A 25762-nucleotide genomic window follows, 5' to 3' on the forward strand; every position below is an offset into this window, starting at 1 on the left:
GACATGCAACAAGACCATACAGGAAAACAAGTTCATACTGCTCAACAACAATCAACTAATATAGGAGCTCTTAGAAACAACTCTTCTCCAATTTTGCAGACAGATAATAACTCAATAAAACAACCTAAACAAACTGGACCAAAGAAACAAAAGACACTGAAGCAAGATGATTTAAAATCCAAACTCGCCGTAGCAGAAGCACATATTGCCGCTCTAGAGAACACCATACTAGATAATAATAACTTAATCAGGAACATGAAACTGACTCAGCTCGGTCAAAATGATTACCACCAAAATGGACCTGACCTTCATAGTTATAGACAGACTCCATCATCAATCAGTGCTAACTGTTCTAATTGTCACTGTTCACAAGTGGATAATAGAATCAGAGACCTTGAGCGGGAAATGTCAAATTTGAGACTTCAACACCTTGAAAATCAATTCTTCACACTTAGACAACAAAGTCAAAACCTAGTCAACCTGCAAGCCACAGCACATATGAACCAACAAGGCCCTGTACATACAATACACTCTCAACATGTTGTTCAACCTTCTCCAACTTCAGTGCAAAACCATTGGTTACAACAACCAGTTCATCCCTTATTCCACCAGACAGTTCCAGCTCCACCACCTTATATGTTTAGACAACCAAGCAGAACTCAAATGGTACCGTCACAAAACATACCAAATAGTCATATGCAAGCCCAGCATCCACAAATGATATATCATAGAGCTGCAGTTGCAACACAATTATCTCCCTTGGATAGTAATAACAGTATTGCTGTCACTCCATCAATTCATCCTCATTCTCAAACTCACCACATGTCCTCTACTCAAGGAAAGGTACAGATAAACACATCTAGTAATAAAATTGTACCAGAGCTTATCACAAAATCTTGTGTTTCTAATGACATAAGTAACAGTTCATCAGGAGATAGTAAAAACAGTTTTGCTGTCACTCCATCTACTCATCTTCATTCTCAAATTCACCACATGTCATCTACTCAAGGAAAGGTACAGATAAACACATCTACTGATAAAAATGTACCAGAGCATATCTCAAATTCTTATTCTTATGCTCCTAATGTCTTAATTAGTAACAGTTCTACAGGAGATAGTAAAAACAGTTTTGCTGTCAGAAAAGAAAATGGAATGAAAGCAAACCTGAATGTTCCTTCACAAAGTGGTCCTCCTAGAGATTCACCAAAACCATACCCTGAAAATCCGGATCCCAATACCATATTAAATTCCTCAAACTCAAATAGTAAAAACTGTTTTGCTGTTGAACAAAGGAGTGAGACAATGATATCAGAAAATTGTTCCGACACAGTAGGATTGCCACCAAACAAGAATGTTCAACACATATACAATCCTTTTTTAGACAAAGGTCAAACATTCCTCCTGGACCCAGACATAGCAGCCCCTGTGACAAGAATGATATAACCTTAGGAAAATCAAGTCCGCTCCGAATTGTCTCTTTCAACATTAAAGGCTTTAATTCCAATAAAAACTACTTTGATGAAATTCTTGATAAACATGATATTGTACTGATACAAGAACATTGGCTTTTTAATTATGAAAAAGAATTATTGAAACAACATCATTCAGATTTTATAACTCTCTCGAGACAAATTGATGATAATGAACCCTTATCTCCAATCAGTAGACCAAGAGGCCATGGAGGTATTGCAATTTTGTATAGAAAATCCATGTCAACTATGTTTTCTCAACTTCCTGATGGAGATAACAGAATCCAGGCTATCGAGATTTCAACCACAAAAGACCCAATATGTCTTATAAATGTATATCTCCCCTCAAGAGGTACCGACAAAGGTCATGATGCTTATAGAGCAGCTTTGGACATCTTAAAAGAATTACTACTAAAATATCAAAGAACTCATTCAATTATTATCGCCGGCGATTTTAATGCTTCATTCCATAGACAATACAAGGACACTCAAGATGAACTGTTTAAAAACTTCTGTAAGGAAAATCAAATAGAGCTACCATCTAACTACCCTATAGACCATACATACCATCAAGGTGATTCAAAATCACAGATAGACTACATTCTAACAAAATCTAGAGAGAATGATGACGAGTCAACTGAATATATGCAGGTGAAAATCTTAAGAGAAGGCCACAACACATCAGACCATTATCCCGTCTCTGCTGAATTTTCTGTTAGATTACGGACCGCTCAAAAACAACTGAATGGAGATATTGTGACTAAGATTAATTGGGAAAAGGTTGACAAAATAAGTTATGAACAAAATTTGAAGGAGGAACTAAAAGATAGAAAGTATCTGAACATGAGAACACCTTACGGTATTGAACAAGCTACAAACCAGCTAATTTCTGGTCTTACTAACGCTTTAAATTTGAGCTATCCCCGTAGGAAATCCAAATTTAGTAGAAAAAAGAAGATCAGCTGGTCTCCACAACTTGCTAAAGCTGTGGGTCTGTCAAAAAAGGCATTTTATCTGTGGAAAAAGGTTGGTTCACCTCCTTCGAAAAATAATATCTACAACTTGAAGAGACTAGAGACGAAACGTTCAGTCAGATCAATACAAAGGCAACAAACGGCTGACAAAAGAATTAAACTACATGAAGAAATTATGATGGCTTCAGATAGGGACAAGGATCTATTTTTTCGACTTATTAAAACTCAACGATCTTCTTCTTCTCAGTTCACGCACACCCTTAGAACTGAAGAAAAAGAAGCATCAACTCCAAACGAGATAAATAACGTCTTCAAAGATCACTTTGAAAAATTAGCCAAAACCAATTCAAATCCTAACTTCAACATTGGTCATGATAATCTTGTCAAGCTAGACATGGAAACCATTGTCAACATCTGTGAAAACCAAGAAATAACAATTCAACCTGTTACCTCAACAGAAATCACCAAGCGTATTTCAATATTAAAAAGAAAAAAGGCTGGGGATGTAGAAGGTTTAACTGCAGAACATCTAATTTATGGTGGAACAGAGTTGACTGAATTCCTAGTTACCTTAATTAACAATATATTCTATACAAAGCATGTTCCTGAAGTCATCAAAAAAGGTCTGCTGACCCCTGTCCACAAAAAGGACAAAGACCCTACTATACCATCCAACTATAGAGGCATCACAGTCATTTCCATCATTTGTAAGATTTTGGAGCTTTGTATTAGAGCTAGAATCGAGGGTACACTAAATAAACATCAAAACAAGCTTCAGAAAGGTTTCACTAAAGGTGCATCATCTATTAATATTGCTCTTCTCATCTCTGAAGCAATTAACGAAGCCAAAGATAAAAACGAGTGTCTCATTCTAATAACTCTGGATGCAGAAAAAGCATTTGACGTGGTAGACCATATACACCTATTCTGGAAATTATATCATCAAGGAATTAATGGAGCTACATGGTTACTAATTAAGGAACTATATAACAAAACAACTACAAAAGTTAAATCTCAAGGATATATCTCGGAAACATTTGTGAATGAGCAGGGAGTCAAACAAGGTGGAATTCTATCTGCCAATTTTTACAAGGCCTATAATAAGAATATCCTCGATACTCTTGAATCCACAAACATAGGAATTAAAATTGGAACCAATTATGTGGGTTGCCCAACGTGCGCAGATGACATAATGCTATGTGCTGGCTCAGAACATGATGCCTCAACCCAACTACACATTGAAAACTGTACCAAAAACGATCGGGTAAAGATAAACAGCAAAAAGACTGAAATTCTAATGATTAACAAGAAGAATAAAGATATAAATCTTCAACTTTTTAATGAAAAAATAGACGAAAAGCAAAACATTAAACATTTAGGAATTGAAAGACAAGAAAAAAATAATCCAAATGTAGAGAATAGAATTTCTGTTGCAAGAGCTACAATGTATTCCCTATTAGGAGCTGGATTACATGGAATAAATGGTATAAATCCACTATTATCGTATAAACTATGGCGGACTTATGTTATACCAAGAATGCTCTATGGAATTGAAATTCTCAACATTACTAAAACCGATATACAAAAATTAGAAGCTTTTCAGAAAAAAAACTTTTAAACAAATTCTATCCTTACCACAAAGAACTGCAGATGCTGCTATCTATATCTTACTCGGAGCCGAATCTATTGAGCAACTCGTACATAAAGCTGTCATTTCCCTATTTCTAAGAATATCAAAAGATCCCAACTCAATTGAGTGTAAAATTGGAATGAGACAGCTAGCTACAAAAGATGATAAATCAAATAGTTGGTATATAAATGTAGACAGAACTCTCAAATCTTATGATCTTCCATCCGCACATGAGATTATACTAAATCCTGAGAAAAATTGGAAACGATTGACTCATGAAGTTATAGACAAAACCTGGAAAAACAAATGGACCGAATCTGCTAGAAGCAAATCAACACTCAAATATATGGAAGTAAACAACTGGAACTTTAAAAAACCAAACTTCTGTTGGAGCAGTGTCAGAGATAATAAAAGAGATGTCAGCAAAGGAATAATAAAATCCAGGATACTTACAGGAACTTACAAAACCCAAAGTATTACCAACCGATTTGACGGAACAAAATCTGCAGAATGCAAATTGTGCATGGTAGGACCTGAGGATTATAAACATTTCCTAATCAACTGTGAAAGTCTGAATTGTGTGAGAAAAATCCATCAAGATAGACTAAAATCCCTACTAGAGGATAATCATATCCACTATTGCAGTATAATTGATTCTGATGAGGATCTTCTAGAATTGTTGGTTGACTGTTCTAGGAACGACCTTATAACTGTGCCTCAGCAGAGAGACTTAGAACGAATCTGCAAAGACTGGATCTATGCATTGCATGCTAAAAGAACCCAACTTTTAGAAAACAAATGAACAATCAGTTGAGTTCTGACCTTAAACTACAAAATTAAGTGGCTGTCAGTCGTGGGAATGTAACATATAACAAGTATTATACTACTTTGTCTATATACTTAATTAATACTAAGTAATTCATAGTTAAACCATAACTAGAGCATATGTATTAATTACCCCTGTAAATAATCTTATAGACCCAAATTCTATTGACAAACTCTACTGTTTTACTTAAAACTAATTTTTACAAGTCTCTTGTTTTATTCATATCCCTTACCATTTTATCTTTTAACTACATATATTTAAATTTATTAAGAAACCATACTAGTCCATAAATTTAACCAATTACTAGTACAGATTGGTAGTTCCTTTCACTTTCCGTTGCTAAGAGAATATAAACAACTGATAAGATTACTTTTATCCATTTTATAATTTTAAATGTATAGTGTACATACAAGTTCATGTTTTAACTAATTTTTAGTTTTATCCTATTCTAACTGTTAATATTATTTTAAATTTTAACCAGTAGATAAAATTTTAAACAACGCAATTTTAAAAATAAACAAAATTTTTAAATGCGGTGACCCTGCAGATAGGGTGGACTTCCAGAAGAAGAAGAAGAAGAAGAAAGATGATGTGGTGTGACAGTGAGTGCAATGAGACAACTCTCCATCCAAATAACAATTAAAAATTTAAAGTAAACCATTATAGGTCAATGTACCATAGGCGGATCCGGAGGGAGTGGGGGGGGGGGGCACTGGGGGGCCCAGCCCCCCTTTCGTTGGAAAAATTTGGTTGATTATATAGGGAATCATTGAAGCATGACTGGATGCCCCCCCCCCCTTTTTACATCAGAGGCCCCTGAGGGGCCTCGGGTGTATTGCCATCGCCTACTTTTCAATTCGCGCAGAGATCAAAGAGATGCATATATAATTAGTTTTGGAATAATAACCGACATTATAGACCCGCGGACCTATATAGTGCAGAATAAAATTCCGTATCACTTCTTTTAAATTCATGTTTTCAATGGATACTCAGTTTTTTTAATTTTTCTTAATGCAAAATTTATAATATGAAAATGTTTTGTCGTTAGAAATATTTGTATTTTAATCAAACGATCTTCAATATCAAAAAATTGTTGTTGCGGATGAATACCACGAATGCGCAAGAGGACAAGAGCGAGTGTGTAGAAAATCGAGAGGAAATCAATTCACACATTTATACACAGAAAGGTAATTATATTTCAATTATTTGATTTGGAGTAACCTTTTTAAACCGTTTGTAGCATATATTTGTCTATAATATTAACGTAGCAAAACCAGGAAAATTTAATCTGTCATATTAAATTTTAAAATAAATTATCAGGTCACGTCCCCCGCAGCCATTTTGAAAATACCAGCAGATTGGGTAGGAGTAACAAGAACCTTCAAGGCCTTTAAAGATAAGGTTACTATTTGTGTATATTTTATAACAACAATTTGTTTTTATAAAGATCTCAACAATTTTTTGAGTTAAATTTCTTTTCTTCGTAAATAACAAGTAGATTGATCACTTGGACACACACACGGAACTATTTTCTGTTTTTTAAGATACTGTTACTGATACAATGTCTCCGTCTCTAATGAAACACTAATGCGATTGTTGGGTGACTTTATTTGCGAGTCGCGCCGGTTTGATTAATGTAATGTTAGATTTTTTTTTTTAATTTTTTTTTTTTTTTTTTCTTTCTTTTCCTTTAAATTTTCATGTTAATTAATAAATGTAGATATATTTTTTATTTTTTGGAAAAATATGTTAAGCACAGTTGCCACCTAATAGTATGTATTTTAAAGTACAAGTGAGTTGTTTACCAGAGTGAAATATAAATACACGCGAGATTTAAATAATTACAAGGGAGACAATCCAGTGTCAACAGCGACACCTACAGAATACAGAATACTGTTTCGGATTTTCGCTCCCCGACTTAGTTTGTTGCATTCAATATGTCCCCTTGACTGGAAAATACGCGGAATTTGTAATGACTCTGACTATGTCTATGTAAGTTATTCTAATATATAATTATTGGTTGAATTTATTGTTTATATAATATTCAGAGAAGACTTTTTCTTCTTCCTATAGAGTTGGACTCTTTTTGAGTGTATAAAGACTCTTGCTCGTAAAATCAAGAGTCTTACTTTACACTGAAATGTCAGAATTTGGGTTAATCACATTTACTGAATTACTATAGATATATTGGGAGAAACCTTACAGTTTTGGAGATATAAATATAGATTAACTGTCCTGTTTTTTAAGTCTTCCTTAGCTTGTAGTATTGTATTATTTTGACCATATATGACATGTATCGCCAAAATTATATGATAATTTGATGACATACTTGTGCTTATCATTCTCTACATCATTATTTAATTCAAATGTGTAACCATATCCATGTCAAATTTTAGTAACTTATATTAGACATTTGTTCACACATACATGCATATGTGCATATGAAAACTTGAATTGAGCAAATATGATTAGTTATATCTATGAGAAATACAATCAGTTAACTTTATCTATGAGCACCCATGAGATCTTAAATTGAGCAAATATGATCAGTTATATGTTGAGTAAAATTTGAGCTAGATCTACTCAATTGAGTTAGATATATATCAATATTGAGACTAATCTAAATGGTTATTTGAGCACACATGAGCCTATTTATACTATTGAGAGCAATATTGGGATACTGCATGAGCAAACTAAGCAAATCTTTATTGAGACAAACCTATGAGCGCTATATTTTTAAATTTGTTCTTGACAATTTTTTGTTTATTTTTAAAAAAAATATAGGGACAACAGAGTTGGTGTATGTGGGTTCAATTCCCACCCTAGGCATTCATTTATATTGGCTGGTGCAAAGCGGGCAGTTTAGCTTAGTGGCCCCACACTGACTCTGTTGTTCATATGTTACTTAATAAAATTAGGCGGCATCGTTCAGGTCTTGCCATCTTTATTTTTCTATTCGAAAATCAGACACAACAAAACCATTGAATAATTGTGAAAATTATACCACAGATAACTATGGTAAAACTTTAATTGTTTTTGGCATAATTAAACTTGGCTGCCATCCAAGATCTAAAACGTTTTTATATTGATGAATTATATATATCAGATTTGGATTCTTTTGGTTACAAAACATTTTGGATGGTACATGTAGGTAGCGGCCAAATCTTTATTCCTAAAGGCTTAAAGCTTTCAGGTCTGAAAATTGCCCAAAATCATCACATTTTGACAAATTTGGAACATAAAATGTACTTTTATGAAAAGAACTGATTTATTGAGTGATAAGACTTTTGAAATAGACCCAAATTACGAACCAAATTGAGAACTTTTTGGAGTTTTATATAGTTTAGGCTATTTTGGGCAATAAGTGAAACTTGTCCTTTGAATCAGTGGTTTCACAATAACCATTATATACTAAGTATCTGTTAAAAGATAGCTCTTTCACAGTACATTGTTAAACTTAAAGATAAATATATACCGACAATGACCAATATTAATGATGGAATGAGATTATACATGTATATATACTGTTTTATATTGTTACATGTACATACATAAATGAAAATTAAAACCAAACTGTTGTCATTATTCATAAAAAAAGAAAAGGGAGGTATGATTGGTATAAATCAGACACCAGCTCTAGACAAAATGATGAAAAAGAAATAAAGCTTATAACCATACAACATTTTTACAATCAGAAAAAAACTATACATAAATCAGTTAGAAATAGCCATGAAATGTCAAATGTTAAACAATATATACAAGAAAACTAATGGCCACATCAATGTACAATCGGGAAATCAAGATATACACCAAAAAATTACAAGGCCTGTTTTACAGGTTTCTTACAAAGGACCGACACATTCATATGGTAGTTGTGTTCTATATGTATAGTGCAAAATGTTCTCATTGCTAAACCAGTGGTATCCAAAGTATTAAATCCAGAACAAAGTAAAAAAAACCTAACAGTTGAAAAACTATCCAAATGTTGTGATATTCAATTAACAAAAATACCATCATTAGCAAATGGCTATCTACATATAATACATTGTAATATTTACAATGAACCATTTAATAATTAAAAACCAATTGTTCAAAGAACAATTGAAGGTCTTTCCACAAGTGAAGATCTATTTTATTATCAAAATATTAAAAATCAATCTAAAATGTCAGTTCCTATGGCTTTATAATATATAAATATGAATTTAAAGCAAAGGTCAAAATCTAGAACGTGCAAATTACCTATGACCTTGACCTCAATTTCAAGGTCATAAACCAAGGATCTCAAATCAAAAGACCCTAGGTCTTTATTATGTATGGTTAATGAGTTATATGACTTTACGCATAATTCTAAATATAAGATGGGCAAAAACTCCTATTTATTGTTTACGCACCCTTTCAACAAAAATTTATAAGTAACGGCATGTTGCAACTAACAATTTAGTGAAAATAAGATGTAGATATGTTATAAGGTTTTGAAAATAAGTAAAAATAAGCCAAAATAAAAAATATAGAATATGACCTTGACCCTTGACCTTGACCTAGTTTTCATTTTTTTTGGACCAAGGATCTCAAATTAAAAGACCCTAGGTCTCTATCACTTATGGTTTACCAGTTAGAAATGCAAATCACTTATATCAAATACATAAGGGGGAATAACTCTCATATGGAGTATCAGGATAGTTTCGGTTAAAACTAAACTCCGAATCCTGAAGATGTAACGAGCAATTTGGTAAAATAAATTTGTCGTAATCTTTTACGTTTGCGAAGGAGTAGTGGCCACAAGAAAAACAGTGTTTGGGGAGATAACTCTTACTGCGCGGTTGTCAGTTTTAAAGCGTATAAACTATACGATATCATATTCCAAATATCTAAGCGACATCTTTTGAAACAACAAAATTACGCAAGAAAAAAAATTAGGCGGAAGAAAAAAAAATAATAATCAGAACAAAATCAATAGGTCTTTCCAGGGAAAGGTGGAAAGACCTAATTAGAAAACAGAACTTACAATGTACATGTATAGCTGCTAATTTAAAAAAAAAATATAATGGATAAATGATTGACTGTGTTACAATAAAACCAAGATACAAATGTAACTCAGTGAAGCTATTTATGAACATTTAAAGAGTTTGTGTTGACTGCAACAAAAATCTAGAATAAGGGATAGTAATCTTGCTGTGTTAACATCCATTTAATTAGCAATTGATCCAAAAGCTAAATGTTTCAGAAAAAAGACCTGGATACTACATGTACAAACATTGTTAATTAATGCCATTTGTAGAGCAGGATCTGCTTACCCATCCGGAGCACTGAGATCACCTGTTTTGGTGGGGTTCGTGTTGCTCAGTCTTTAGTTTTCTATGTTGTTTCTAATGTACTTTTATTTGTATGCATGTCTTTTTCAGTTTTAGTCATGGAATTGTAAGTTTATTTTCCATTTATGAGTTTGCTGTTCATCTGGTATCTTTAGCCCCAAAGTTTCCCCTGGGTCAATTATTTTTTTCGCCACCTCTTTCGCCAAAACAATATATTTTTCCCCACTATATTTTTTAATTAGCCACAATATTACAATTTATCTGTTTTGATATGATTGTCTTAAACCTCTTTTTCATAGTTCAGTGAGTGACTATATAGCTACTTGAAGAATTGTTTGCTATGTTGATTCTCTATTATACATGTTATAAGTTATACGCTAACGATTTTTGTATGTGTGCAACTATATGGTCATAATGCCAATCTAACAGTTCTCATTTGACCAAGTAATCATTGATAATTCACAAAGTTAAGTTTCCTAGTTCAAGTCAGTATCTCAGATATGATAGCATATTATATTTAATATTTGTACTATATTGTATGGTGAACATATCTGTCTGGTAGGTATAATATAAACACCTGTCATTTATCAATAATTAAACACAACTTGAGGTCCTCTGATGTTCAGTACTTCAGTACTTTGATTAGGTTAGTCAGCGGGCCCCCCTTAGTAAAATTTAAAAAAAGTTCTGGATCCGCCACTCTGGAGCCTTGGTTCACCGAACAACAAGCTATTAAGCCCCCCAAAATTACTAGTGTAAAACCATTCAAACTGGAAAACAAACGGTCTTATCTATATAAAAAAAAACGAGAAACGAGAAGGACGTATAAATTACATAAACAAACATCAGATTCCTGACTTAGGACAAGTACAAACAATTGCAGCGGGATTACACTTTTTAATGATAAATAATGTTTAATTTTACCCCGATTTTGTTTTTTGTCCATGGATTCATGTGTTTTAAACAGCGGTATACTTACTGTTGCCTTTATTTAATGGTACCAAACCTCCCTTTTTCTGAAACAATAGCGTAACATGACAACTTAGAAAAACACACAATAAAATATCAATTGACAGGCTTGACTCAATCAAAAGTAAAATAAATCATCCAGTCCTTCCCTCCCCCCCCAAAAAAAAACTATTGGAAAACTTTAGTTGACTATAAACTGATATAGGGAAACACTATAAAACTGCTGAAGATTGACTTGGTTGTCCGCATTCTTAGCCAGAATTAGGCAGTCGGTGCCCCCCCCCCCCCTATATTTTTATGAGAATTTCTGGATCCTCCACAGTGCACTGGTCCCACTGCTAAATCACCGCCCTTATCACCAACTCGCACCACATTTACCAACTTTCTACAAACTCATCTCGAATATTAAAAACCATAGTTAATTCTCGCTAAATTTTAAAGGTCTGCATGAGTCTCAAAAGGATCAATTCTTTAAATTCAAAACGGGTTCTATCATTCTATGGGTTTAAATTTTTCTGAATTTTTTTTCTTATCCCTATTTTGATGGAATAAAATATACATTGTCTTTGTCTGACATAGACCTAGGGTCTTCAAGAATATAGGTTTCATTTAATGATTTAGTTCTATATATTGAGGTAAATTAATACCTCATAAAACACCTAGACCTAGTAATTAAGAAAAGGGAGCAACCATTTAACTTCAAGGGGTGGGGGTGGGGGTTTAGGGGGGTGGGGTGGGGGTGGTATTAAGTCTGAGTTTTTTAACTATTTTTTCGTCAACATGAATCATTTTTTTTCTTCTTCTAAATATAACTCTATAAGGTACAGAGTAAATCTGCAATGCTTAGAATATTTTTTTGTCAACTGCTTGACCACAATGTTTTTTTTTATCAAATTAATGATCAGATTATTTTTGGGGAATACAATCATACCCCTCCTTAGAATTAAGTGGTTGTTCCCTAAATAATGAATAATAATGATGAGTAGATACTGATAGTAAAAAAACAAAACAGAAAAGGCAGAAGAGGAAAGATGAGGAACATGAAATAAAGGAAATACGAATTTATTTTGTATTTTGTGATTTCCAAAAATGTAGTTTACATGTATATCAAGCTTTGAAATCTAGAAATTGACAATGAGGGTCATTTAAACCTCTTAAAAAATGCATATTTTATGAATGATACATGTATTTAAATTGTTTTCTGCTATTGTAGGAACCAAGATCGATGTCATTTATGTTCCCACCCCATCTACCATAGGAGGTTGACAATTTGTTCACCATTTGATTATCCTTGGTATTCAAACCTTGTGTCTTAAAACTCTTTTTATCAACTCAGTGTTGTTGGTTGTCTGTCTCATTTAAGTTTACTGTAAATCTTCTTTTCATGTTTCTGTCTAAATAGTAAAGTTTATATATTTTTCAGCAGGTTTATGACGACACTTTCCTCATTACACAATACTGTAACAGTATGATGCTTGATCAGGTAAATATTTATACCTGAGGCCAAACATGATGTCTGACCCGTCAGAAAGGTCACCTAATGTTACATTTATACCTGGACTTTGGCAATATCTACAGCTTTTATACAAAGGTAGATTATAGTTTTAGGTAGAATATTCTTTTCAAATTTTATTAATTTTAATCAAAACGGAAATTTGAAACTTGCTAGAAATATATTTAAATAGATAGTTGTTTTTTTCAATAAATTATGAAATGAATATTTTATTTTTGATATACTCATATTGTTTTAATTATATTGGATAACCTATAAAAGAGTAAATATATATAACAAAAATGAGAAAATTAAGACAGCATTTACTATTTACTGTAAGGTTATAAACTACTGGTAATAAAACAAGTAGAGATATTAATGTGGTAATTTGAAGCATGTAACTAAAAAAAAATAAAAAAATCTGAAACCCTTGTAACTATATTTTACAATAATTTAATGACTAAAGGGGTTTACAATCCTATTTATTACATTCCAACCAACTGCCCCAATGTTTTTTTTGCTAGCTCCTATTCTGCATTTATAATTGTTTCAAATGGTTCAACTTGTGTCTACCCCTTTTTAATTTCTTTTTATAGGTATCAACCTCTTATTATCAAATCCCACATGGTTAAGTTTCTAATTATAAGTTCTTTATTTATTTTCCTTTCTTGTTTACAGTCCACCTAGATCAGAGTAGTGACCATTGATAATTTACTGATAATCTACCCTGATAACATGCTTACATTGTTAATCATTTTCTACAGTAAACAAAGTGGCAGCTCTCCAGAACGAATTCCTGCTTCTATTATTCATCAATTCTTGTACTATTTCCAGGAATATTTTGCCATATCTCAGTACGATCAATCCACATTTCCGTTACTTAATTTTTAAAATCTTTATAGTTTTGTAAATTAAGATATTAAATGGTTGAGTGATGTTAAGTTTTCATTCCATTCATAAAAAACAGGTGTCTGTTTCAACAAGGTAGTCAATAGATGTATATGGGTCATTTACTACCACTGGGAAGATGATAGCTACTATTTTCAAGGGGTTATCTCAAAACACAATAACATGCTGGGGTAATGAAACTTATAATTTATTATTACCTAAAAAAATAAAATTGAATGGCATTTTTCAAAAATATGATTTCATAATTCCTGTAACAAAAAGCTAGCATTACAGTAAAAGTCAAAAGCTCATTAAAAGAAAGTTGACCTTGTTCATCAGAAATTGCCAGTTTTTGTCGAGCCTGCAACTTTTGTTGCAGAAAGCTCGACATAGGGATAGTGATCCGGCGGCGGCTACGGCGGCGGCGTTAGCTAACTTCTTAAAAGGTTTATATTTTAGAAGGTGAAAGACCTGGATGCTTCATACTTTGTATATAGATGCCTCATGTTACGAAGTTTCCGTCAGTCACATGTCCAATGTCCTTGACCTCATTTTCATGGTTCAGTGACCACTTGAAAAAAAAGTTCAGAATTTTTGTAATGTTGAATTCTCTCTTATTATAAGTAATAGGATAACTATATTTGGTATGTGCGTACCTTGCAAGGTCCTCATGCCCGTCAGACAGTTTTCACTTGACCTCGACCTCATTTCATGGATCAGTGAACAAGGTTAAGTTTTGGTGGTCAAGTCCATATCTCAGATACTATAAGCAATAGGGCTAGTATATTTGGTGTATGGAAGGACTGGAAGGTGTACATGTCCAACTGGCAGGTGTCATCTGACCTTGACCTCATTTTCATGGTTCAGTGGTTATAGTTAAGTTTTTGTGTTTTGGTCTGTTTTTCTCATACTTTATGCAATAGGTCTACTATATTTGTTGTATGGAATGATTGTAAGGTGTGCATGTCTAGTGGGCAGATGTCATGTGACCTTGACCTCATTTTCATGGTTCAGTGGTCAAAGTTAAGTTTTTAAGTTTTGGTCTTGTTATCTAATATTATATGCCAAAGGTCAGCTATATTTGGTGTATGGAAATATATTATGATCTATATGTCAGTCCCGCAGGTTTATTTGACCATGACCTCAATTGCACGGTTCATTGCACAGTGTTAAGTTTTTGTGTTTTGGTCTATTTTTCTTAAACTATAAGTAATAGGTCAACTATATTTGTTGTATGGAAGCTTTGTTAGCTGTACATGTCTGTCTGGCATGGTTCATCTGACCTTGACCTCATTTTCATGGTTCATTGGTCTTTGTTTAGCTATCTTGGTTAATGTTAAGTTTATGTGACAGTTGTAATAAAGCTTTATACTTAGGACTTTCAACATAATATCAATGATTAGTAAAGAAGGCGAGACATTTCAGTGTGTGCACTCTTGTATGAATAAGTTATGAAAATGGCAAAGATAATGATAAAAAAATACTTAAATGATTAACATAGAATTATATGTTAATCATTTAAGTATATGAAAAGCACCTTAACAGGTAACATTTGATGAAAATAGATAGAAAAAGATATATATATGTTTAAAGGTTGTAATCAGTGCTTGTGTGTAGAATTAAGTAATGTATATATATGTATGATTGATCATTCTTGGCATTCCTGAAAAAGTTTTGTTTAGTTTCGGAAACTATCATTGATATACTATATATTTAGAATGTATAATCGGTATAGATCTATTTTGATTTTTAAGCCATGATAATATATAGAAATTAGAAAATTGAGTGAATGAAAAATAGAATGAAATGACAAAAAGTGATGTGTATAAAAAAATACCTGTCAGATGAGAAGTAGCTAAAGGTAATATTGCTGAAGAACTTGTTATGAAAAGAGGAGATACTGAATTTAATAAATGAAACAGGACCATGCAAACAGAAACAAACAAAAAATGAAAAAAACAGATGTTGGTATCTAAGCTTGTATATAACAGATGTACAAATGTACTAAAATCTTTAGGATTAAATAAAATGGGAACCATATACATTCCTCTCAAATTACAGCAAATATTGTTTTATAATCTTTAAACTGTATGGAACTGCCTACAAAATATTATACACTGCAAATTAATTCATTCTAACATAAATATATCTATCAAAAGTAACTCAATATTATCAATAAATAGAAGTTTGCCATGATTAGACATTAACTTACTTTATTCATAAAAAGTTTTATAAATTTGCTGAAAAAGGTATAGGATTCCTTAAAAAAATCTAGAAGCAAACTTTAAATCTACGATGTTGGGGTTCCAAATATCTTGGTTTTCTCAAATGATGGAAATTAAACAACAAGTAACTGAAACATGGACATCAATCTAAAAGGTAGCACATTATACAGTACAACTTCTGATTATATTCCAAAAAAATTCTCAACATAAGTTATAATCAACACTGTCTAAGTCTTATCATAGGCAATGATCCAAAAATATTTTTAAAAATGAAGAATCTTGTTTTATTCATTTAGATATGAAAAGTAAAAAAAAAAAGATTTAGACATTTTTTGTAATGATAAGTTTTTAATGTGGAAATAGTTATGTAAATGAACATTTGTTTATAAAGTTTAGCTTATTTATTATTTTGGCAGTATTAAGAGAATTCTCAGCCTAAAACAGTATCAAAACACTTGGATAGTAAATTCCATCTCAAGTACTACTTAGTTGTTAGGCCTTCAGCTGAAGCAGTAATCATGGTAATATTGGCAATAGCTATAACCACTTGTTACATAACAGCATCTGAACTATCTTAGAAACATTGTTAAGCATTATACATTTTGAGATGGTCCTTTCTGTAAACATTAGTAGCATCACTAAATTATTACACCTGATAAAAAAGCAGATAATCACTGAAAATCTACAAAATATTTGTTATCATTGTTTTTATTTGATTTCAGTTAAATATAGTACTGCACTTGATTGGATGGTTTATCTCGACAGTTTTGGTGGATTTTTGTATCATTCCCTCCAATTTTCACAGGTAAGTTAACTTTAACTAACAGGTGAAAATGTTATGTATGATTGCCATAACAATGAACTTTATCATTATTTTGACATACTTTAAAATTTTTACTGTTAGTTTGAATATTTTGAATGAATTATTTAAAGTGAAAATGATGTATTAGTGAAATATAGCATGTGCAACTCCACAGTGGTGTAAAAATTACTACCCTTCCTGATGATACTTTTTGAATATTTTACTAAATGTAAGTTGATATTTCTGTTCAGTACATGAAATAGCATATTGTTTCTTTGAACAATAATGAAAGCCATAAATATGTTTGCAGTTTTAATGGAATGTCCTTCTTGTAAACTTGCACACTTTTGAGCAGCATACTATGATGATTTTACAATAAGAGACTTAAACTTTGATGATGAAATACATACCAGAAGGTTTTGAATAGAAGCTTAAGGCCTTAACTAGAAATCAGTTTGAAAATTGAGGTTTTAATTATTGAAAAGTGTGAAAAAATAGCTAGTCCTGCAAGAATAGAGAATACAAAATGTACTTGGCTCCAAATTCGAAAAATGAAAATAAAAGAGCATGCATTCTCGTTTGTATTTGATTTTGATTTTCCTGTTTGGCTGGGTCAATCTCAGGTTTGAAAATCTTTTGTATGAAGTTTAATGATGATAATTTTAATTTTTAGCTTCAAGTAAAGATAGGATTTTGAGAAAAAAAACAAATGTGAAATATGGCATTTCTTTCCCAAAAATAAATTTTAGGTCTACAGTAATTCAAATTGTATGATAATAAAAAAAATTTTTTTTAAAGATTTAATTTTCTGCAGTTTAGAATTGTTATAACAAGTTGAAATATATACTTGCCCATTCTTCATTATTTTTTTTATTCATTATGATGACTTTGTTCAATGACTGTGACATCTAGTTTCATTTTAAAATAGAAGAAAACACCAAGAAAGTAACGTTGAGATTTAAAAGTGAACCATCGGCCATTAATTTCTTTTGTATTAAATCACTAAAACAATGCATTGTTTTCCCATTCTTTTGTTAACTGTTTTACACTCTTTTAAGTACGGTATTTTGATTAGCAAGGACAAGTCTTCAAAGTTATAAAAATTAAGGTATGGTTTTGATATGTTCAAATTTTTATTAAGTTAATATGTTTAAGCATTTCAAAATTAATATCATATGATAATTTATTCTGTTTTATGGTTGAAAAGAATTAAATAACTTTTAACTTTTAGGCATAATATATATGTGCACAATTTAAAGGATATAATTCCATGTTTCATTCTTGACTTTTGATTCCAATCAATTAAATTGTTTTCTCATTTAATTTTGATAGGAAACACATACTCTTTTAGTAATTTCTGAGCAAATAAACTATGTCATTTTATATAATACCATTGTTTAAAATATAATACCATAGTTACAGCTAGGTTTAACACACAGGTAGCACATAATAGACCAGCCATAGAAGTGCTTCACAGAGTCACCTGTATGGTAAACAGTCCTTTTGTATCTTAATCATACTTCAGATACTTGGATGACAAACAGTCCATACTTTTAATACAATTGTTGCCCTTGTACCAAGTGTATTTCCTGTCAGATTCATCACTTTATAAAAATAGTAGAATGTGGCATGATTGCCAATGAAGCAACTCTCCACAAGAGACCAAATTACACAGAAATACACAACAGGTATATATATAGGTCATCATATGGCCTTCCTCAAAGAGTAAAACCCAAATTGCCCCAAAAGGACCAATGGAAAACAATTGGAACAAGAAACCATTAGCCTGATTTATGTACAAAATAATGAACATGAAGAAAAATATGATATACAGCAACATTAAGGACAAACAACTGCGGTCATTGTAAAAGGTCAGGAAAAGCTGCTTAATATGTTGAACTTAGTGTAGACAGACAATTGTTTAGGATTGAGTTTATTATCACTAATAGGCCATAGTAATATATATATATATATATCTAGTATATGATAATCATTTAGGTGTGTTACAGGTTAAAATAAGCTTGGAATGATTTAAAAAAAATATCTGCCAATTGTAAGACATATGTATCTGTAGATTTGTTATAAATCTAACAGAACATTACAACCTTCTGAGTCTACCTAGATTCTTGGCATCTGTTCACAGAATTATGAATTAAAAAAAAGATTAAAAATACCTGCATTGCTCAAGATGCATAATGTAGATTGTATGTGGTGTCTTTAAATATGTACACGCAATGTTCATTAGTTTTTTAAAGGCTGTTTGATTTTAAGTACCATATGGTTTTCCTCTTAATAATTAAAATAAACAGTTCACTATCATGACTATCAATCTTGTATTTATTATTTTTTCATAATGATGATTAATAATTACTTCAGACGCTTTCAATCAATAATGATAACACTTATAACAAGATTGCACAAGAAAAAATGCATAAAACTATTTAACATGTGATCTTTAGACACAGATTTTTTTTTCATGACTGAATTGTTCATGTTATTTTGCAAATATTATAAAAATCCACAATGTCTTCAAAATAAATTCCAGAGTTATTTCCCTTTGTATGATTGTTTTGATGCAGTTCTCAGAGATATGTTAAGATTGTAATAAACTATTAGTTTCCTCATAGGTGACACTGATAGCCTTTTTCGAGATACAGACTTTAATAGAAAGTTGAGTTTTTTTAACAAAACCTTGCTAGGGTTAAAGAAAAATTATTCAGACAGTATTTTTTGGTTACACAAGGTCATGTTTTTCTCTGACTGTTTATGATGTCTTAACACTAAATCCATTGGATGTTGATTGTGTACGGATTGATAATTTAGTCTTAGATGCATGATTTTTTCATTAGTTGTTAGTGACTTTGAACTAGCTGTACTGTTATACCACTGCCCCAGGTAAGGGGAGGGTTTGGATAAGGCTAACATGTTTAACCCAGCCACATTATGTATGCATGTGCCTGTCCCAAGTTTAAGGAGCCTGTAATTCAGTGGTTGTCTTTTGTTTATGTGTTACATATTTGTTTTTCGTTTAATTTTTTTTATATATATAAATAAAGCCTTTAGTTTTCTCGTTTGAATTGTTTTACATTGTCATTTTGGAGCCTTTTATAGCTGACTATGCTGACTATGCGGTATGGGCTTTGCTCATGGTTGAAGGCTGTAAGGTGACCTAGAGTTGTTAATTTCGTTGTCATTTTGGTCTTTTGTGGAGAGTTGTCTCATTGACAATCAAACCACATCTTCTTTCTTATATTGTGTTGCTTTCTTAGAGGCATTATGTTTTTCAGTCTGTGTGTCCGTTTGTCTGTTGTTTTTTTTTGTCCCCCCATTAGTTCGTCAGTCTGTCCCACTTTAGGTTAAAGTTTTTGGTTAAAAAAAAGATTCAAGGAAGTTTTTGATGAAGTTTGAAGTCAAATCAACTGGAAACTTAATACATATGTTACCTATAATATTATCTTTCTATGTCTAATGCCAAAGTAGAATGTTGGTGGCGACAAATTTACTGTTCTAGATTTTTGCACATTTACAATGGAAATTTAAAAAAATGCTGATGTTTTTGGTTCCATTTTTAACCGGATTTTTGTGACAAAAATGTCGGTTATTGATTTGGGGATGTACGGCGGGCGGGCGGGCGGCGGGCAGCAATCAAATGTTGTCCGTGCATTAACTCATGAACCGTTTAACCAAAGCTTTTAAAATTTTAATATGTTGTTACTGACAACTAAATGAAGGTCAAGTTCAATAATGGCGATTTTGACTTTTACCGTTCAGGAGTGATGGTTCTTGAAAGATTGAAAAATGTTTTTTCCTGTCGTGTCCGTGCATTTACGCATGTACTGTTCTACCAAAGCTTCCCAAATTTTAATATGTTGTTACTGATGACAAAATGGAGGTCAAGTTCAATAATGAAGATTTTGACTTTTACCGTTCAGGAGTTATGGTTCTTGAAAGATTGAAAAATGGAGTTTCCAGTCGTGTCCGTGTATTTACACATGAACTGTTCTACCAAAGCTTCCCAAATTTTAGTATGTTGTTACTGATGAAAAAATGGAGCTCAAGTTAAATAATGATGATTTTGACTTTTACCGTTCTGGAGTTATGGTTCTTGAAAGATTGAAAAATGGTGTTTCCAGTCGTGTCTGTTGCATTTTTTCATGAACTGTTCTACCAAAGCTTCCCAAATTTTAATATGTTGTTACTGATGACAAAATGGAGGTCAAGTTAAATAATGACGATTTTGACTTTTACCGTTCAGGAGTTATGGTTCTTGAAAGATTGAAAAATGAGTCGTGTCCGTGTATTTACACATGAACTGTTCTACCAAAGCTTCCCAAATTTTGATATGTTGTTACTGATGACAAAATGGAGGTCAAGTTCAATAATGACGATTTTGACTTTTACCTTTCAGGAGTTATGGTTCTTGAAAGATTGAAAAATGGTGTTTCCAGTCGTGTCGGTGCATTTTCTCATGAACCATTCAACCAAAGCTTTTGAAATTTTTATATGTTGTTACTGATGACAAAATAGAGGTCAAGTTCAATAATGACGATTTTGACTTTTACCGTTCAGGAGTTATGGTTCTTAAAAGATCGTAAAATGGCGTTTCCATTCACTTTATTGCATTTACTCATGAACCATTCAATCTAAGCTTTTCAAATTTTAATATGTTGATACTGATGACAAAATGGAGGTCAAATTTGATATTGACGATTTTCACTTTCACCATTCATCAGTAATGGTTCTTGTGATATTGCCAGGACACAAATAAATGTTAATAAATCCGGTTTGCTGTCGTTGTGAGCCTCTTGTCTTACTTTAGTTTCCTCAAAAAAATATTATGAAACTTATACACAATGCTTATTACCAAAAAACTCAAATCTGGTACAAATTTGGGTTAAATTTCACTTTTATTGTTCTTGAGTTATGTCCCTTTATAAAACGGGGACATTGTCTGTATTCCATACATTCCTCATTTATTATACCCCCGCTTTAAAAAAGGGGGGTATACTGTTTTACCTCTGTCTGTCCTTCCGTCAGTCAGTCCGTCCGTCCCATGAATATTTTTCGTCGCATTTTTCAAGGATTTCTGAAATTTGGTTTCAGGGTTTATCTAAGTCATCTATACCGTGTGATGCGTTTTCAGATTCATCACTAGACAACTTCCTGTTTACCAAACACACTTGCATATTTTTACACTATTAATATTATCCACTTGCGGTGGGGGTATCATCAGTGAGCAGTAGCTCGCAGTTTCACTTGTTTACTAAAGCAGTTGATCATTTTTTTATTGGAATAAATAATTAATGAATTGTTAATGTAGATACATTTTTAAGGAAATTCTTGTTTGGAGCAATTTTGAAATTTATAAAAAAAAAATATATAACTCACGCCTGGTTTTCATCACAATTTATATGTAAAAACAGTAATGAAATAAAAGTAACCTCTAAGTGCTCCAATTTTATTTTTATGATTGTTTTTAGACATAATTTCCCTTTGAGAGCCCCAAGTTGATAATTATGTTATATTCCCTAAAGGATAATTATATCTGATGAGGATGGTGCATAATTTGTTTTAGTTTGAAAGCATATCACAAAGTTATGCCAAAAATGATTGCTGCATGAAGTGGTGTTCAATATTGTATGTCCAGATATTTATGTCAACTTTTGTGTGATCAATGTGAAATAATATATAGGTAAGAAATTATTTTATCAATTAGAGAACAAAATGAGGAGTTTAACTGTGAGATCATTTAATTTTTGCAACTTTAAGAAAATGCATGTGTTGGTATCCGAGTGTTTCTAGGTACAAAAGTGTTTGAACTATTTTAGGAAGCTGATTTCAATAGAAACTTTTGGATTATATTTTACTGTATGCCATACCTGTCAACCTCTGAAAATGAAAAGTCAGGTCATGACCTGCATTGAGAAAAAAAATCTCAGGTCATAACGCGTACGACATTTTGCGGGCTCAATTGAAGAACAAAAATATGTTTACATATAATTTATATAGTCAATATGTATATGAAACAGTTAGAACATGTATACAAGTTTATTTCAGACTATTGTTATATTCCATAGTAGCAGACTTGGCATTCTTTAAAAGAACTGCACTTGGTTTCAGTTCATAGCAATGCAAATGTGTATTCATTTTACAAGAAAGAAGAGCACACAGTGTATCCTTATTAAGATCAGCTCTAAACTCTGTAGCTATTTTCTTTACTAAAGAAAATGCCCTCTCATTGTCTGCATTGCTGTTTGGCAAAACCAGTAATGTTTTAGCAAGTTTTGACAAAACAAAAAATCTTGGCTTGTTAAGAAAAATGTCATGCAACTTGGACATTTCTCCCCAAAATGTACCAATGTCAGTTTCAGGGGAAGTGCAAAGTGGAAGTTCATCTAATTGGGTCAACTGATAGTCACTGAACTCATCTTGTAGCTGTGTTGTCTCTTCATCATTCGTTACGTAGCTCAGGTAAACAGTCCTACATTTTGACTTTTGGTTACATTGAAAAAGACCGATAAAACCGAAGGTCGTATTACTTCTAAATACCGGAAACAATTCCGGTCAGAAATCCGGGTGAAACGGGTAATGTTAGAAATTCCCGGGACCCGCCGGGTAAAGAAAAACTCCCGGGTGAGAGGTGAAAATAACGGGTGTCACCCGCAAAAAACGGGTGAGTTGACAGGTATGCTGTATGCAGAGGTTTTTTGGTATTTAATTATTTATATCAAAGATTAATTAGGGAAAAAAAACAAGTTTCATAACAGCATTACTCATGTGTGTTTTGGCTGATTATCCCCTGAAAAAGTAAATTTTTGACTGATATTCTATTTCTTGAACTCATGGAACTAGGAATGCTGATAGACATATATTGCTAAGCTTTGAAAAAATCAGCCATATTTAAATAGGCAACAATGTGTATTATAAAACCAACAATTCATTCTAAAATTTAGAAATTACTATTAGTAACAGGACAGTGATCTGGAAAACTGGTGTTTAAGTACTGTCCTTCTAATGATATATAACAATGTTTGAAATGGAACCATATAGGTAATATGTAAATTGACCGTATCTTATTTATAAGTATATGTATGGAAATGATTAATTGCAAAATAATTTCCGCAGATGCAGGACTAGCACATTTTTACAGGAATCACCAGAGTTGTAGTCTCTGTGGTCCCAGTGAAATCACATTTTGTTATGTCTGGGCCTCTTAAAGCTTGCTATGTTGTATGGGTTTTGCTCTTGGTTGAAGGCCATACAATTACCTTTAGTTGCTTATATGTATGTGATGTTGTCTCTTGTTGAGAATTATTGTCATTGGCAATCATATTACATCTCCTTGTGTTATACTAATGACCAACAGAATAAACAAGTTTATTGATTCCTAGTTATCAAGATTTTGAAATAATTGACATCAGATGCCCAGGGTATTTGATATATAATTTTATACCCCAAAAAATGTATTAACATAACACCTTTTTATTCTCAAATCATAATTCAGTTCTAAGTAATCTCACTATTGTCAAACACCAAAAATGTTACATTGTTAGCTTTTCTCATTATGTGCTTGTTATATGATTTTTGTTGAGCTTGCAACTTTTGTCACAGAAATGCTCGACATAGGGATAGACATCCAGCGGCTAGTCGGTGGCAGCAGCGTTAGCTTACTTCTTAAAATCTTCATACTTTACTAGGTTAAAGACCTGGATGCTTCATATTTATTATATAGATGCCTTATGTTAGGAATTTCGGTCTGTCATATGTCCATTGTCCTTGACCTCATTTTCATGGTTCAGTGACTACATAAAAAAAAGATTTTTTGTAATGTTAATTTCTCTCTTATTATGATTTATAGGATAACTACAGTTGGTATGTACATACCTTGCAAGGTCCTCATGCCCGTCACACAGTTTTCACTTGACCTCAACCTCATTTTTAGCTCACCTGGCACGAAGGGCCAAGTGAGCTTTTTATATCACTTGTCGTGGTCGTTGGCATAAACTTTTTACATTTTGAACTTCTTCTAGACAACCACTGAATGGAATGAAATTAAACATAGCAAGAATGTTTCTTATGAGGTGCTGACCAAGTGCTGTTACTTTGTTGCCAATTCATCATCCAAGATGGCCGCCAACAGGGGACTTAGTTTAACACAGTACCCAAAGGGAAATACATACAAATGTCTTCTTTTAGAGAACCACTGAATAGAATGAAATCAAACATAGCATGAATGTTCCTTCTGAGATGCTGGCCATGTTGTTAATTTGTAGCCGATCCATCATCCAAGATGGCTGCCAGTGGGGTGACTTGGTTTAACATAGGACCATTAATCTTCTTCTAGAGAACCACTGAATTGAATGAAAACAAACATATCCTAATCAGGTGCTTGGCAAGAGTTGTTAATTTGTAGCAAAATTTTATCTTTTTTTTTACATGATTTCAAAAACCCAAGTAGAATCAGGTGAACGATACAGGCTCTTGAGAGCCTCTAGTTTGGATCAGTGAAAAGGTAAAGTTTTTGGGAATAAGTCCATATCTCAGATACTATAAACAATAAGTCAAGTATGTTTGGTGTATGGAAGGACTGTAAGGTGTACATGCCCAAATGGCAGTTTCATCTCACCTTGCCTCGTTTTCATGGTTCAGTGGTTATAGTTCAGTTTGGTTTTTTTGGTCTGTTTTTCTTGTACTATATGCAATAGGTCATCTATATTTGGTATATGGAATGATTGTTAGGTGTACATGTCTAGCTGGCAGGTGTCATCTGACCTTTTGCTCATTTTCATAATTCAGTGGTCAAAGTAATTTTTTCAGTTGCGGTTTTTCTTATACTATATGCAATAGGTCAACTATATTTGGTGAATGGAAATATTTTATGATGTACATGTCAGTCTCACAGGTTTTATTTCACCTTGACCTCTTTTTCAGGGTTCATTGCTCTGTATTAAGTGTTTGTGTTTTGGTCAGGTTTTTTAAACTACAAGTAATTATGAGGTCATTTATATTTGTTTTATGGAAGGATTGTAAGCTCTACATGTCTGCCTGACATGGTTCATCTGACCATGACCTCATTTTCCTGGTTGATTGGACAATGTTTAGTTTTCTAGGTTAAGATTTACTTAAAACTATAAGCAATAGGTCAACTATATCGAGTGAACTGAATGATTGTAAG

The 25762-nt window shown here is 32.4% G+C and overlaps 2 protein-coding genes across 11 annotated transcripts in view; one reads left to right on the forward strand and one right to left on the reverse strand.

Annotated features, from left to right (window-relative positions):
• The window catches only part of LOC139513042 (tRNA-uridine aminocarboxypropyltransferase 1-like), a 30276-nt gene extending 16720 nt beyond the window's left edge, over positions 1–13556 (reverse strand). The window contains exon 1 of the mRNA XM_071301145.1: positions 13416–13556. Within this exon, the coding sequence (XP_071157246.1) occupies positions 13416–13427 (12 nt within the window). The 5' untranslated portion in view covers positions 13428–13556. The remainder of the gene's footprint in view (positions 1–13415) is intronic.
• A 2833-nt stretch (positions 13557–16389) lies between these two features.
• The window catches only part of LOC139513040 (microtubule-associated protein 2-like), a 117373-nt gene continuing 108000 nt past the window's right edge, over positions 16390–25762 (forward strand). For 9 of the 10 annotated variants that reach the window (XM_071301132.1, XM_071301128.1, XM_071301134.1 and 6 more), the window contains exon 1: positions 16390–16590. The gene's annotated coding sequence lies outside the window, so the exon portion shown is untranslated. Of the gene's footprint in view, positions 16591–22176; positions 22280–25762 lie in introns of those variants that run through there. The other variant, XM_071301129.1, reaches the window with a different exon arrangement.

The sequence above is a fragment of the Mytilus edulis genome, chromosome 2 (genome assembly GCF_963676685.1).
Source record: "Mytilus edulis chromosome 2, xbMytEdul2.2, whole genome shotgun sequence".
In the NCBI taxonomy this organism is placed as follows: domain Eukaryota; kingdom Metazoa; phylum Mollusca; class Bivalvia; order Mytilida; family Mytilidae; genus Mytilus; species Mytilus edulis.